This window comes from Carcharhinus amblyrhynchos, chromosome 25, assembly GCF_965287045.1.
Source record: "Carcharhinus amblyrhynchos chromosome 25, sCarAmb.v2.hapA, whole genome shotgun sequence".
Lineage (NCBI taxonomy): Eukaryota > Metazoa > Chordata > Chondrichthyes > Carcharhiniformes > Carcharhinidae > Carcharhinus > Carcharhinus amblyrhynchos.
This window is the reverse complement of record NC_137348.1, coordinates 1,660,171-1,675,844: the sequence shown is the minus strand read 5'-3', so window position 1 is coordinate 1,675,844 and position 15,674 is coordinate 1,660,171. Positions and strand designations below refer to the sequence as shown.

The window sequence follows — 15,674 nt, the reverse complement described above, 5'->3', positions numbered from 1 at the left end:
GGTTCCGACTGTAATTCAGAGACAGTCAGTTCAATGATGTAATCAAACAGGCTGGAGATTAAATGACATCAGTGTCTGGGTGATGAGGATATTCCTCGTCAAATATTCCAGTTCCTAATCTCACAGAAGCAGAGAGCTTTGTTGCACTTTTCCACTGACTGATTCAGACCAGAACACGTCACCCACATCTCAGTCCAGAACAAGCAGAAGCAGTGTGGGACCCATACCCCAGTGAGAGTCAGTGTGTGTGGGGCCCGTACCCCAGTGAGAGTCAGTGTGTGTGGGACCCATACCCCAGTGAGAGTCAGTGTGCGTGGGACCCGTACCCCAGTGAGAGTCAGTGTGCGTGGGACCCGTACCCCAGTGAGAGTCAGTGTGTGTGAGACCCATACCCCAGTGAGAGTCAGTGTGCGTGGGACCCGTACCCCAGTGAGAGTCAGTGTGTGTGGGAGCCGTACCCCAGTGAGAGTCAGTGTGTGTGGGACCCGTACCCCAGTGAGAGTCAGTGTGCGTGGGACCCGTACCCCAGTGAGAGTCAGTGTGTGTGAGACCCATACCCCAGTGAGAGTCAGTGTGCGTGGGACCCGTACCCCAGTGAGAGTCAGTGTGTGTGGGAGCCGTACCCCAGTGAGAGTCAGTGTGTGTGGGACCCGTACCCCAGGGAGAGTCAGTGTGTGTGGGACCCGTACCCCAGTGAGGGTCAGTGTGTGTGGGACCCATACCCCAGTGAGAGTCAGTGTGTGTGGGAGCCGTACTCCAGTGAGAGTCAGTGTGTGTGGGACCCATACCCCAGTGAGAGTCAGTGTGTGTGAGACCCGTAACCCAGTGAGAGTCAGTGTGTGTGGGACCCATACCCCAGTGAGAGTCAGTGTGTGTGGGACCCGTACCCCAGTGAGAGTCAGTGTGTGTGGGAGCTGTACTCCAGTGAGAGTCAGTGTGTGTGAGACCCGTAACCCAGTGAGAGTCAGTGTGTGTGGGACCCATACCCCAGTGAGAGTCAGTGTGTGTGGGACCCGTACCCCAGTGAGAGTCAGTGTGTGTGAGACCCGTACCCCAGTGAGAGTCAGTGTGTGTGAGACCCATACCCCAGTGAGAGTCAGTGTGTGTGGGAGCCGTACCCCAGTGAGAGTCAGTGTGTGTGGGATCCGTACCCCAGTGAGAGTCAGTGTGTGTGGGAGCCGTACTCCAGTGAGAGTCAGTGTGTGTGAGACCCGTACTCCAGTGAGAGTCAGTGTGTGTGGGAACCCGTACCCCAGTGAGAGTCAGTGTGTGTGGGAACCCGTACCCCAGTGAGAGTCAGTGTGTGTGTGGGACCCGTACCCCAGTGAGAGTCAGTGTGTGTGTGGGACCCGTACCCCAGTGAGTCAGTGTGTGTGCGACCCGTACCCCAGTGAGAGTCAGTGTGTGTGGGACCCGTACCCCAGTGAGAGTCAGTGTGTGTGGGACCCGTACCCCAGTGAAAGTTGGTGCTTTCTGAACGTGAGGTAGTAATTGTAAAACCAAAGAACCCATCATTACAAAGCTCAATATATTTACTAATTGCATTGTGTTTCTGGGAAATGAAAATGTTAGTGAAGCAGTAATCTTTCCACAGATCTGAGATTGTTTACTTATGGAGGTTATTAACATATAAAAGAGTTTATATGTCAGGTGCTGTGAAATTCGAGGTTAGTGATAAACAGAATTCAGGCTAACAATGTAATTTTGAACACAGACTATCAAAGGATTGGATGAAAGCTAGATTAGTGCGTTTGACTGGATTCTCACAACGTGTGTTCAGTGCTGAAGGAATCTATCGTGTCATAACCAGCTCAGAATCAGAAAGTGTGTGCCATCCTTGGAGCTCACTCAAGATCCTGTCAAGCGATGTTGGAATTGCTTGTCTCGGTCTGAACAGAATTGACTATTAGTTGCACAATGCAACGGGGATCACTGACAAACTCTGTCTCGACTTGCAGAGTTCTCAGCCAAGGACTGTGTGCCGCCCAGAACTGCTCAATCCTGGACTATTCCACTGACCCCTGACCTGATTCAGGATTGGAGTTTGGATCAGCCCAAAGTTCAGTCACATCCACATCACCAAGGTTTTAGATTCGGAATCTCCAATCATCATAAAGCCAAGGACTGATTTTTGTCATTCTGGCGCAGTGTGTAACTCTCCCACCCGCCTCACACTCTGCAAGTTTTGGATTGAAGCCCCAGTCCAAAGACTTGAGCACATTAATCCAGTGATGACACTTGGGTCCAGAGCTGAGGGAGTCTCTCAGTTAAGACATTAAACTGAAGCCCTGTCAGACTGATATTAAATATCCCATAGACACTCTTCCAAAGAATAGCTGGGGATTCGCTGCAGTGCCTCGGCCAACATTCCACCCTCAACATCACAAAACGCAGCCCAGTCACTTGCTGAGCAAAACGGTGGCCTTGTTTTGGATTTGAAGCAACACGTTAGAGGCTGAATAATACTGAGGCACTGACAATATCCCTTCCCCACCCCCTGGAAACCACAGGAGACAACCCACCCTGGAGCCAGCACTCACCGTGGGGTAGAGTAATGAGAGCACGTGAGACTCCTGCCCTTCACTGTGATGTGCTTGAGATGTGCTGAGGGATGTAGCAGGCGCTACAGGAATGCAGTCTTTCCATTTGAAGCTGCTTTGGGACAGAATCTGCAGCCAAGCACAGCTGTGTGAAAATGCCTACTTGGCATGTGGGCAGACTGGGAGGCAGCGGATTTCTCTCTATCCTCACCGCTCCCGCCACATTCCCAGGGAACCACATCATTTTGGGTTCGGAGCAATACTCAGGAAAGGCCAGTTGGCTGTCTCTCCTGGCACACTGACTAAATTCACATCCACTCCACTGGCATTTGGCTGACGCCATCTCCAGCTCCTAGTCACAACCAGGGAGCAGTGAAAGCCGGTAGGCTGTGGGATCTTGCTGTGCTCTAGCCCAAGCAGCCTGGATCAAGGAATCGAACAGAAATACTAAAGGTTCAGGATGCTGACAGTGGGCGGGTGGGGGTGCAGGCAGTGTGTGACCCAGAGCTGCAGACACACTCGGGGGGAGGGGGGTGAATAGGCAGACAGCCCCCTCCCGCTCCCAGCTGGGTTTAACACTGGGGGGGTGACCAGGCAGACAGCCCCCTCCCGCTCCCAGCTGGGTTTAACACTGGGGGGGTGACCAGGCAGACAGCCCCCTCCCGCTCCCAGCTGGGTTTAACACTGGGGGGGTGACCAGGCAGACAGCCCCCTCCCGCTCCCAGCTGGGTTTAACACTGGGGGGGTGACCAGGCAGACAGCCCCCTCCCGCTCCCAGCTGGGTTTAACACTGGGGGGGTGACCAGGCAGACAGCCCCCTCCCGCTCCCAGCTGGGTTTAACACTGGGGGGGTGACCAGGCAGACACCCCCTCCCGCTCCCAGCTGGGTTTAACACTGGGGGGGTGACCAGGCAGACAGCCCCCTCCCGCTCCCAGCTGGGTTTAACCCCCCCCAGCGGGCTGCTTCTTTTTGCAGATCAGCAAATGGTTTTGCTGAAACATTTCCAGCTCCTCGGCAACCAGCCACAAAGCTGCTTCTCATTAACTCCTCACTGCACAGCCCAGAATGAGGGAATTAAAATCGTTCCCAACAGCAGACACCCAACCCAGCATTCAACAACCACTCAACAGCAAATACAAACTGCAAAAAAAAGGAACACTGCCTCAATGGATTCAGTTCCAGATTAGAGATACTAACAAGAGGCAGCTGTCCCTCAGCTTCATCACTGTCAGAGGGTCAGTGCCGAGGGAGTGCCGCACTGTCAGAGGGTCAGTGCCGAGGGAGTGCCGCACTGTCAGAGGGTCAGTGCCGAGGGAGTGCCGCACTGTCAGAGGGTCAGTGCTGAGGGAGCGCCGCACTGTCAGAGGGTCAGTGCCGAGGGAGTGCCGCACTGTCAGAGGGTCAGTGCTGAGGGAGTGCCGCACTGTCAGAGGGTCAGTGCTGAGGGAGTGCCGCACTGTCAGAGGGTCGGTGCCGAGGGAGTGCCGCACTGTCAGAGGGTCGGTGCCGAGGGAGCGCCGCACTGTCAGAGGGTCGGTGCCGAGGGAGCGCCGCACTGTCAGAGGGTCGGTGCCGAGGGAGCGCCGCACTGTCAGAGGGTCGGTGCCGAGGGAGCGCCGCACTGTCAGAGGGTCGGTGCCGAGGGAGCGCCGCACTGTCAGAGGGTCGGTGCCGAGGGAGCGCCGCACTGTCAGAGGGTCAGTGCTGAGGGAGTGCCGCACTGTCAGAGGGTCGGTGCCGCACTGTCAGAGGGTCGGTGCCGAGGGAGTGCCGCACTGTCAGAGGGTCGGTGCCGCACTGTCAGAGGGTCGGTGCCGCACTGTCAGAGGGTCGGTGCCGCACTGTCAGAGGGTCGGTGCCGCACTGTCAGAGGGTCGGTGCCGCACTGTCAGAGGGTCGGTGCCGCACTGTCAGAGGGTCGGTGCCGCACTGTCAGAGGGTCGGTGCCGAGGGAGCGCCACACTGTCAGAGGGTCGGTGCCGAGGGAGCGCCGCACTGTCAGAGGGTCGGTGCCGAGGGAGCGCCGCACTGTCAGAGGGTCGGTGCCGAGGGAGCGCCGCACTGTCAGAGGGTCGGTGCCGAGGGAGCGCCGCACTGTCAGAGGGTCGGTGCCGAGGGAGCGCCGCACTGTCAGAGGGTCAGTGCTGAGGGAGTGCCGCACTGTCAGAGGGTCAGTGCTGAGGGAGTGCCGCACTGTCAGAGGGTCGGTGCCGAGGGAGTGCCGCACTGTCAGAGGGTCAGTGCTGAGGGAGTGCTGCACTGTGAGAGGGTCAGTGCTGAGGGAGTGCCGCACTGTCAGAGGGTCAGTGCCGAGGGAGTGCCGCACTGTCAGAGGGTCAGTGCTGAGGGAGTGCCGCACTGTCAGAGGGTCAGTGCCGAGGGAGTGCCGCACTGTCGGAGTGTGACAGATTGGTTCCATAAACACAAACTCAAAATCTCTCAATTGCAGACATTGTGGCTGGAATTCTCCCATCTGGCAACCACTGGAATTCCTGCAGGGGGGAGGGAGGGTGGGATGGTAAAGATCCAGTGAAGTCAGTGTGGGAATCTCTGGTTTCAGGTGAGCGAGCTCGGAGAATCTCGTCCTGCTATTTTTGTTATAGCACGGATTGGTGAAGACTGTTCCTCATTGTGTTCAGACAAGTCTCTGACTGGGGCACGCTGCTCTGAATCACTGAATTGTTCCGGTGTAGAAGGAGGCCATTCGATCCATCATGTCTGTACCAGCTCTCCAAACAAGCACCATGACTCAGTGCCATTTCCCTGCCTTTTCCCCGGGCCCCCTGCACATTGTTTCTATTCAAATAATCATCTAATGTCCTCGTGAATGTCTCTATTGAACTTCCCTCTGACACACTTCCAGGCAGAACAGTCCTGACCCCAAACCACGTCAATCTGTGCCCTTTCATTCTTGCTCATTTTAAGAGCAGGAACAGTTTCTCTCTGTCTACTCTGTCCAGCCCCCTCATGACTTTGAACATCTCTATCAAATCTCCTCTTCGCCTTCCTCTCTCCAAAAAGAACAGTGCCAACCTCTCTAATCTTTCCTCATCACTGAAGTTTCTCAGTCCTGGAACCATTTTTGTAAACCTTTTCTGTACTCTCCAATGTGTTCACATCCTTCCATCAAACCACAGAAACCATCAAACCGTAGGTGCCGTTCCTAATCCCACCTTCTGCACTCGGGCTCATATCCGTGTGTCTTACATTGCTTAAGGTGCAGAGTTTCGGGTCTCTGCCTCCACCACCAACTCAAGCAGCCAATTCCAGACACTCACTACCCTCTGTGTAAAAATCTTCTTCCTCACGTCCCCTCTACACTTGAATCTATGCTCCCTGGTTCTAGAGTTCTACACCAAGGAAGACAATTTTATTCTGTCCACTATCTCTTCCCTTCACAGTTTTCATAGAATCATAGAATCCTACAGTGCAGAAAGAGGCCCTTCGGCCCATTGAGTCTGCACTGACCACAATCCCACCCAGGCCCTATCCCCATATCCCTATGTATTTTACTTGTTAATCCCTCTAACCTAAGCATCCTAGTACACTAAGGAGCAATTTTAGCATGGCCTATCAAGCTAACCCGCACATCTTTGGACTGTGGAAGGACACCGGAGCACCCGGAGAAAACCCACGCAGACACAAGGAGAATGTGCAAACTCCACACAGACAGTGACCCAAGCCGGGAATCGAACCCAGGTCCCTGGAGCTGTGAAGCAGCAGTGCCAACAACTGTGCTACCGTGCTGCCCGACCGTGTACAACTCAATCAAATCATCCTTCAGCCTTCTTTGTTCCAAGGAAAAATGACCTCAATCTCTCCTCACAGCTACACTTCTCCATCCCTGGCGATATTGTTGTAAACCTCCTCGACACTCTCTCCAGGGCAATTACCTCCTTCCTGTAATGTGGTGACCAGAACTGCACACAATACTCCAGTTGTGGCCTCACCTATACTGCAGATTCTCACAATATTCCAGCTCAGGCCTAACTACTGTCTTGTATAAATTCAGCATAGCCTCCTCATTCATGCACTCGATGACCTGTTAATAAAGTCCAGAATATTATATACTTTATAGCCTGCTCCCTCCAGCTGTCCTGTCACCTTCTGCTCCTGCACCCCTTTAAAAAGTGACAGATGACAGATAAACACCCAGAAATGCGTCTGGAAACTGGCCCGAATTCTGAAAATCGAAAGTTATAAAAACTATAGAACTTTGAAGAATTTATTAAATTGGATTTAACTGGTTGCATCAGCAAGCAAGTCATTTGCAAACATTAATGTTTTCAATAACTCTCCCATGTGTCTCTTTGTGTCTGTTTTGATATTTCTCTCCACATCTCTCTTCCCTGATCCTCCCTCTCTCCCCACCTCCCCTCCCTTCTCATACTTTCTCTTTCTCCCTCTATCACCCTCTCTCTTGCCTCATTTTACTCTTTCTCTCCCTCTGTCTCACTCACTCTCTCCATCTTCTCCTTTCTCTCTCGTCCACACCCTCTCCCTCTGGAAAATGTTTTCATTGGGTTACTGTTTTGCTAATTTTGTCGCTGAAATTTGTTCTTTAAGACTCGATCCAAGTTCCAACTGGGCTTCAGCCCAGAGCTAAGAACACTAATTCTTGGCCAGGATCTGATTCTTAACTCGATTGTTCCAGTGTCATTGCAAGATCAGTTAACTCATGGCTGTGCGAATCCAGCGGTTTACTTCATCTGAAAATCTGAACTTTTTCTTTCACCTTCTCTTCGTGGATCCAAATTTTGAGAATTTCATGGCAAACAGTTGACTGTATGGTCACTCACATCCTCCTTCCCATGGATCCTACAATTCTGACCAATATTTACACATTTCCCCTGGATTTTAGCTCAATGCAAGCAGCAACTCTCTCATCGTCAGGTCAAAACATCAATGGGTGCAAGACCCACTCAAGAGATTATAACGCAGGCTAAAGCTCCAAAAGCAGTACCGAGGGAGTGTTGTACTGCAAGTTAGCAATCGCAGAATCACATTGAATATTCCACTCAATGGTAGAGTTCTGCATTTTCCTCTACTGGACGCTACACTTATTACCCCACAGGGCCCTGCTGATTGCAGGCAGGAAGAACTGGTACACACATTGCGCCTCCTTCAACCACACAAAGTAAGTGACAGCCATTTCATTGGTTCACGCCTCCGGGCAAAGCCTTAACCAATCAGGGTCAAGTTGCCTCCTTTAAATTAAACGCAGGTTACTGTCAGTCACCAGTGACTTTTGCACGCTCCATAGCAACACTTCTACCAATCAATGTCCACTTGCCAACCAATCAGCACTCTCTTCTCATACAGTATGAATTGCTGTTTGATATTCTTGAGTGACCTGATGAGTGCAAGGCAAAAAGCTTCGACATGTCTCTTCAGAAAAAGTTCTGCGCTGCCTTAGAATACTGAGCAGTCAGCCTCATGTCTGTCATTGGGAAAACATTAGAATCCATAAAACCATAAGTCACAGGAGCAGAATTTGGCCACTCGGCCCATCGAGTCTGCTCCGCCATTCAATCATGTCTGATTATATTCTCATCCATTATTAAGAAGGTTAGAACCGAACATTTAGAGAATGATAATACTGTCAGGGAAGGTGGGTTTGGGTTTGTGAAAAGAAATCATGTTTGACTAATTTATGTGGATGAAGCAATGTGAATAAAGAGGAACATATAGATGTGGTGTATTTAGATTTCCAAAAAACACTCAACAAAACACCACATTTAATGTTTCTGCACAGAATGAGAGTTGATGGTGTGGGGGTAACAGGTTAGCAATGATACAGATTGGTTAGCTAACAGGAAGCAGCAAGAAGGTCTAATACAGAAAGGAAATATACAGTAAATGGCAGAACTCTTAAGAGTATTGATAGGCAGAGGGATCTGGGTGTACAGATACACAGGTCACTGAAAGCGGCAACGCAGGTGGAGAAGGTAGTCAAGAAGGCATACGGCATGCTTGTCTTCATCGGCCGGGGCATTGAGTTTAAAAATTGGCAAGTCATGTTGCAGCTTTATAGAACCTTGGTGAGGCTGCACTTGGAATATAGTGTTCAATTCTGATCGCTGCACTACCAGAAGGATGTGGAGGCTTTGGAGAGGGTACAGAAAAGATTTACCAGGATGTTGCCTGGTATGGAGGGCATTAGCTATGAGGAGAGGTTGGAGAACCTTGGTTTGTTCTCAGTGAAGTGACAGAGGTTGAGGGGAGTCCTGATAGAAGTCTACAAGATTATGAGAGGCATGGACAGAGTGGATAGTCAGAAGCTTTTTCCCGGGGTGGAAGAGTCAATTACTAGGGGGCACAGGTTTAAGGTGCGAGGGGCAAGGTTTAAAGGAGATGTACGAGGCAGATATTTTTACACAGAGGGTGGTGGGTGCTTGGAACTCACTGCCAGGGAAAGTAGTGGAAGTGGATACAATAGTGACTTTTAAGGGGTGTCTGACAAATACATGAATAGGATGGGAACAGGGGGATATGGTCCCCAGAAGGGTAGGGGGTTTTAGTGTAGTCGGGCAGCATGGTCGGTGCAGGCTTGGAGGGGCCGAAGGGCCTGTTCCTGTGTCTTGGTTCTTTGGATTGGGATAGATTGGCTATTTTTGGGTTGGAAGTTGTTACTCTGGAGTCCCACAGGGATCAGTGCTGGGACCACTGGAATTGTTTGCAATTCTATCAATGATGCTAACGAAAGGAACACATGTATATTCACTAAATTTGCTGATGACACAAAGATGGTTTGGAAAACAGGTTGTGAAAAGGACACAAAGAGTCAGCAAAGGGGCTTAGACAGGTGAAGTGATTGGTCGAAAGCACAACGTAATGTATGAAAATGTGAAGTTGAGCAGTTTGACGGGAAGGATAGAAGAGCAGATTACTGTTTAACTGGAGAGATATTACTGAACTCAACAGTGGCGAGGGATCTGAGCCCATCATGTCTGTGCTGGTCAAAGATAAGCCACCCAACCATTCTAACCCCATTTCCCAGTGCTGGGCCCATATCCGTCTGTGCCTCACCGTCACCAGTGAGTATCTAAATACTTCTTCAATGTTATGAGGGTCTTTGCCTCCATCACCCTTTCAGGCAGCGAGTTCCAGACTCCCAGCACCCTCTGAGTGACAAGGTTTTTCCCACATTCCCTCTCAACCTCCTGTCCCTCACCTTAAATCTTTGCCCCTTGTTCATTGATCCCTCCACCAAGGGGAAAAGTTCCTTCCTGTCTATCTGTGCCCCTCATAATTTTATACATCTCAATTATGTCTCCCTCAGTATCCTCTGCTCTGAGGAAGACAACCCCAGTCTATCCAATCTCTCTTCAGAACTAAAACTCTCCAGCCCAGGTAACATCCTGGTAAATCTCCTCTGCGTCCTTTCCACTCCTATCACATCCCTCCCAGAACGTAGATTCCAGAACTGCACACAATACTCTAACTGTGGCCTAACCTTCGTTTTATACAGTTCCAATATCACCCCCCTGCTCTTAAACTCTGTGCCTCGGCTAATAAAGGCCACTTTATCTCCCTGTCCTTTAAGGGACAGGTGTACATGCACACCAAGATCCCTCTGATCCCTGGTACTTTCCAGGGTCCTGCCATTCATCATGTATTCTCATGAATCACAAAGATTTGATGTGTTGGTCCAGTCAGTAATGAGGAAGACAAATGGAATACTGGTGTTTATTGAAAGGGGAATGGGCGACACAGTGACACAGTGTTTAGCACTGCTGTCTCACAGCACCAGGGACCCGGGGCACACACTGACACAGTGGTTAGCACTGCTGTCTCACAGCACCAGGGACCCGGGGCAGCACGGTGACACAGTGGTTAGCACTGCTGTCTCACAGCGCCAGGGACCTGGGGCAGCACGGTGACACATTGGTTAGCACTGCTGTCTCACAGCACCAGGGACCCAGGGCACACACTGACACAGTGGTTAGCACTGCTGTCTCACAGCACCAGGGACCCGGGGCAGCACGGTGACACAGTGGTTAGCACTGCTGTCTCACAGCGCCAGGGACCCAGGGCAGCACGGTGACACAGTGGTTAGCACTGCTGTCTCACAGCACCAGGGACCCGGGGTCGATTCCCAGCTGTCAGTGCGCAATTCTCCCCGACTCTGTTGATTTCCGCTGGGTGCCCCGGTTTCCTTCCACAGTCCAAAGATGGACATTATGTGGAGTTGTCGGTGTTGGTCTGGGGTGGGCACAGTAAGTAGTCTCACAACACCAGGTTAAAGTCCAACAGGTTTATTTAGGAGCATGAGCTTTTGGAGCACTGCCCCTTCATCATGTGAGTCAACCTGATGAAGGGGCAAAGAGGCAATGCTCTGAAAGCTCATACTACCAAATAAACCTGTTGGACTTTAACCTGGTGTTGTGAGACTACAAAAATGAACAGGTTAGGTGGTTGGCCATGCTAAATTGCCCCTTAGTGTCCAAAGATGTGTAGGTTAGGGGGATTAGTAGGGTGTGAGGATAGGGCCTGGGTGAGGTGCTCTGTCAGAGACTCTGTACAGACTTGATGGGCTGAATGGCCTCCTTCTGCACAATCGGGCCTCTACGATTCTAAAAAATATCAGTGTAGGGAAGTCTTGCTGCAAATGTGCGGGGCCTTGTGAGACCACATCTCAGCTTTGGGTTCCCTGTTTAAGAAAGAATGTTTCTCAAAACCGTTCAGAGAAAGTTCACAAACTGATTCCTGAGATGAAGCGGTTTGTCTCCTGAGGAAAGGTTTCACAGGTTGGACCTGTACTCACTGGAGTTTAGAGGAACAAAAGGCGATCTTATTGAGACATACCAGATTCTCAGAAGGACAGGGTGGATCTTTAGAGGATGCTTCCCATCGTGGGAGAGACTGGAACTCGAGGGATTTAGGGATCTCCCGCTTAGGGTGAAGGTCCGGAGGAAAGTTTTTCAATCTCAGGGTGATTCGCTTTTGAAATTCTCTCCTCAGAGTGCACTGCATGCTGGGTCACGGAATATATTCAAGGCCAAATTAGAGAGATTTCTGATCGACACGGGGTCAAGGGTTACGGGGCTGAGGGTTATGGGGACGGACAGGAAAATTGAGTTTTTGGAGGACAGTAAATCAGCTGTGATCTTATTGAATGATAGAACAGACCTGAGGGGCTGAATGGCCTACTCCAGCTTTTAATTCTGGTGCTGTTACGCACTTTGTTCTGAGATTGTAAAAGGCAGCACAGAGAGGCAGGTCAGCCTTTGTTACTCTGAATAAAACACAGATTGTTGTTTGATCAGTTTGTGGATTTGGGGAACAATGTGAGGGAAGACGTCACAGAACCATAAAAAATTACAGCTCAGAAACAGGCCTTTTGGCCCTTCTTGTCTGTGCCGAACCATTTTTTGCCTCGTCTCACTGACCTGCACCTGGACCGTATCCCTCCACACCCCTCTCATCCATGAACCCAAGTTTCTCTCACCTGAACTCTGAACATCACCTGAACTCTGGCTTCCTTCAATATCCTGGGCAAACTCTTGAGGTTCAGTTAGAGTGTGCAACGATTACACAACTGCCGGCATAGCGAGGGGGATTGAATATAAAAGTAGGGAGGTCTTGCTGCAGCTGTATAGGGCATTGGTGAGGCCGCAGCTGGAGTACTGTGTGCAGTTTTGGGCGCCGCACCTGCGCAAAGATATTTTGGCCTTGGAGGGAGTGCAGAGGAGGTTTACTAGGCTGATACCGGAGTTGAGGGGATTGAGCTATGAGGAGAGGCTGAATAAACCAGGCTTGTACTCGTTAGAGTTTAGAAGAATGAGGGGAGATCTCATTGAGACGTATAAGATGATGAATGGGATGGATAGGATAGAGGTGGAGAGACTCTTCCCGCTCAGAAAGGATAGTAGGACTGGGGGGCACAGCCTCAAGATAAAGGGGGGGTGGTTTAGAACGGAGTTGAGGAGGAACTTCTTCACTCAAAGGGTGGTGAATCTCTGGAATTCTCTGCCCGTTGAAGTGGTGGAGGCTACCTCGCTAAATATTTTTAAGACGCGGGTTGATGGGTTTTTGATAAGAGAGGGGATTAAGGGTTATGGGGAGAGGGCGGGAAGGTGGAACTGAGCCGCGACAGATCAGCCATGATCTTATTGAATGGCGGGGCAGGCTCGAAGGGCTGGATGGCCTACTCCTGCTCCTATTTCTTATGTTCTTATGTTCTTATGGCATCTGAACAGGGCATGGAATTTACCGGAATAATCAATGCTTCTGAATCATCTCTTATTCAAATATCAAAGTGGTTGTTGATGACACCAGATCAGATTACCGGCACTGATTCAGGAAGCTCCATCCTTACTGCCTGTCATGTTCCCCTTTCGCATACTTAGTAATTCACAACATCCTTGGGAACATATCACTATTCCTTCACTGTCACTGGATCAAAATTCCCAGAACTTCCTCCCTAACAGCACAGTGGATGTGCCTACACCACAGACCGCAGCAGTTCAAGAAGGCAGCTCACCACCACCTTCTCAAAGGGGCAATTAGTTGTGGCTCAGTCACAAGGTTCCAGCTACCAGTGCTACTGCAAGCTGACGTGATGTTGGACTGAGGTCCCAGTTACTTGTTCAGGTTGATGTACAAGATCCCATGGCAATATCTTGAGCAGCAAAGTCCCAGGCAATATTTATCTCCCAACCAACATCACAAAAACAGTGCTTGGTCATTGCCACGCTGCTGTTTGTAGGATCTTGCTGTGCACAGCTGGCTGCTACCTATCCTAAGTTACAACAGTAACCACACTCATATCATTGTTGGAAAACACTCTCAGCATCCCAGCACTGTGAAAGGGGTTAAATAAATCCAAGTCTTTCTCTCTAATGGGTTAAAACTGCAGCCTTGCCAAGAATGCCCAAACCCCAAAACAAATCAAACACTGAGAATTCTTTTGAAGAGAATTAAATAACAAGATCTTACAAAGAATTGCTCAGTATTTATAGCACAGAAACAGGCCATTTGGTCCAACACACCCATGTCAATGTGTACTTTCCCCACTCCCTGTGGGAGCGAGTCCCACATTCTGCCCACTGGGTAAAGATGTTTCTCTGAATTCTCCCTTGCGTTTCTGGGGAAGATATGGTGTCTGGAAGGAGATGGGGTGGAGTCCAGCCTGAAATCTCTTGTGTTGAAGGGAAATCTGCCCCATGGTGCCAGGAAGCTGCCACTCCTACCACGACTGAGCCCAGCTTTCCCTCTGCCCAGTTGGATAGACTCCGACTCGACTCCGACATTGAAATTGCTTTAGGTCTGCTTTATCCAAATAGATTTAAGCACCCATGAGGCTGAAAACACTTCAAAATATTTCAAACTTTACACAGAAAGACACTGAATTCAATTGGCAAATTAATTACAAAGACCCTGGATCAGAATAACTCCCAAAAAGAACTCCTCTTAGGGGTGGAGGCAAAGGGAGGGGAGGCAGAGGATGGGAGCAAGGGGAGCAGAAAGTGGTGAAAGGGAGGCAAAGGGTGGGGTAAAGTGGGGGGGGCAGAGGGTGGGAGAAAGGGGGGGCAGAGGGTGGGGGAAAGGGGGGACGGAAAGTGGGGCAAAGAGTGGGGGAAAGGGGAGCAGAGGGTGGGGGAAAGAGGGGGCAGAGGGTGGGGGCCAGGGGTGAAGGGGCAGAGAGGGGGGGCCAGGGAAGAGGGGAGAAGAGGGTAGGGGAGAGGGGAGAAGAGGGTAGGGGAGAGGGGAGAAGAGGGTGAGGAAAGGGGGCAGAGGGTGGGCGGCAAGGGAGAGGGGGCAGAAGAAGGGGGCCAGGGGAGAGGGGGCAGAGGGTGTGGGCAGAGGGTGAGGCAATGGGAGAAGGAAGCGGAGAGGAATGGGGGTTTAACTCAAGTCCATGATGTAAGGAATTGGATTTACGTACCTCGAACACATCTTCATCCAGTATCCTGGTCCCAAACACAACAATACCATTTGTGTCAATCTCTGGCCTTTTGCTGCGGTTCAGTGATTTGGTGAATTTCTTTCTACAATCCAGGATCATGGTGACAGTTTTATTGTGAACACTAATTGCAACCCGATGCCATCTGTCAAAGCACAAAGACAGAGAGAGAGTCAGAAAATGGAGAGCGTAAAAAGGTCCAAAAAACACAAGAGAGTGTGAGAGTGAGAGTGATGGAGTGAGAGAGACAGAGGAATACACACAGAGAGAGTGAGTGATAGAGATACACAGAGAGACAGAGGGACAGAGAGAGGCAGAGAGACAGAGAGAGAGAGAGAGAGCGAGAGAGAGCAAGGCAAGAGAGAGGCAGTGAGGGAGAGAGGCAGAGAGAGAGAGGCAGAGAGAGAGAGAGAGAGAGAGGCAAAGAGAGAGACACAGACAGAGAGAGAGGCAAAGAGAGAGACACAGACAGAGAGAGGCAGAAAGAGAGAGAGAGGCAGAGAGAGAATCACAGAGAGAGAGAGAGGTAGAGAGAGAGGCAGAGATAGAGAGACAGAGAGAGAGAGAGAGAGGCAGAGAGAAAATCGTAGAGAGAGAAATGCAGAGATAGAGAGACAGAGCGAGGGGCAGAGAAAGAGAGAGACAGAAAGACAGAGAGAGAGAGACAGAAAGAGGCAAAGAGAGAGGCAGAGAGAGAAGCAGAGAAAAAGAGACAGAGAGAGAGGCAGAGAAAGAGAGACAGAGAGAGCAACAGAGAGAGAGCAACAGAGAGAGAGCAACAGAGTGAGAGCAACAGAGTGAGAGCAACAGAGTGAGAGCAACAGAGTGAGAGCAACAGAGTGAGAGCAACAGAGTGAGAGACAGCAACAGAGTGAGAGACAGAGACAGAGAGACAGAGAGAGAATGATGGAGAGAGAGAGAGACAGAGAGAGAGCAATAGAGAGAGATACAGAGAGAGAGACAGAGAGAGAGAGAAAGCAATAGAGAGAGTGAAACACAGAGAGACAGAGAGAACATAAGAACATAAGAAATAGGAGCAGGGGTAGGCCATCTAGCCCCTCGAGCCTGCCCCGCCATTCAATAAGATCATGGCTGATCTGAAGCGGATCAGTTCCACTTTCTCGCTTTCTCCCCATAACCCTTAATTCCCTTGTCTGTCAAAAACCTATCTACCTGTGACTTAAATATATTTAGCGAGGTAGCCTCCACCACTTCAATGGGCAGA

General features: G+C 50.5%; 1 protein-coding gene across 1 annotated transcript in view; it reads right to left on the bottom strand.

The window, feature by feature from the left end:
• col5a1 (procollagen, type V, alpha 1) overlaps nucleotides 1-15,674 on the bottom strand; it is a 268,503-nt gene that overhangs the window by 188,982 nt on the left and 63,847 nt on the right. Inside the window, exon 4 of the mRNA XM_080212368.1 lies at nucleotides 14,432-14,594. Within this exon, the coding sequence (XP_080068494.1) occupies nucleotides 14,432-14,594 (163 nt within the window). The remainder of the gene's footprint in view (nucleotides 1-14,431; nucleotides 14,595-15,674) is intronic.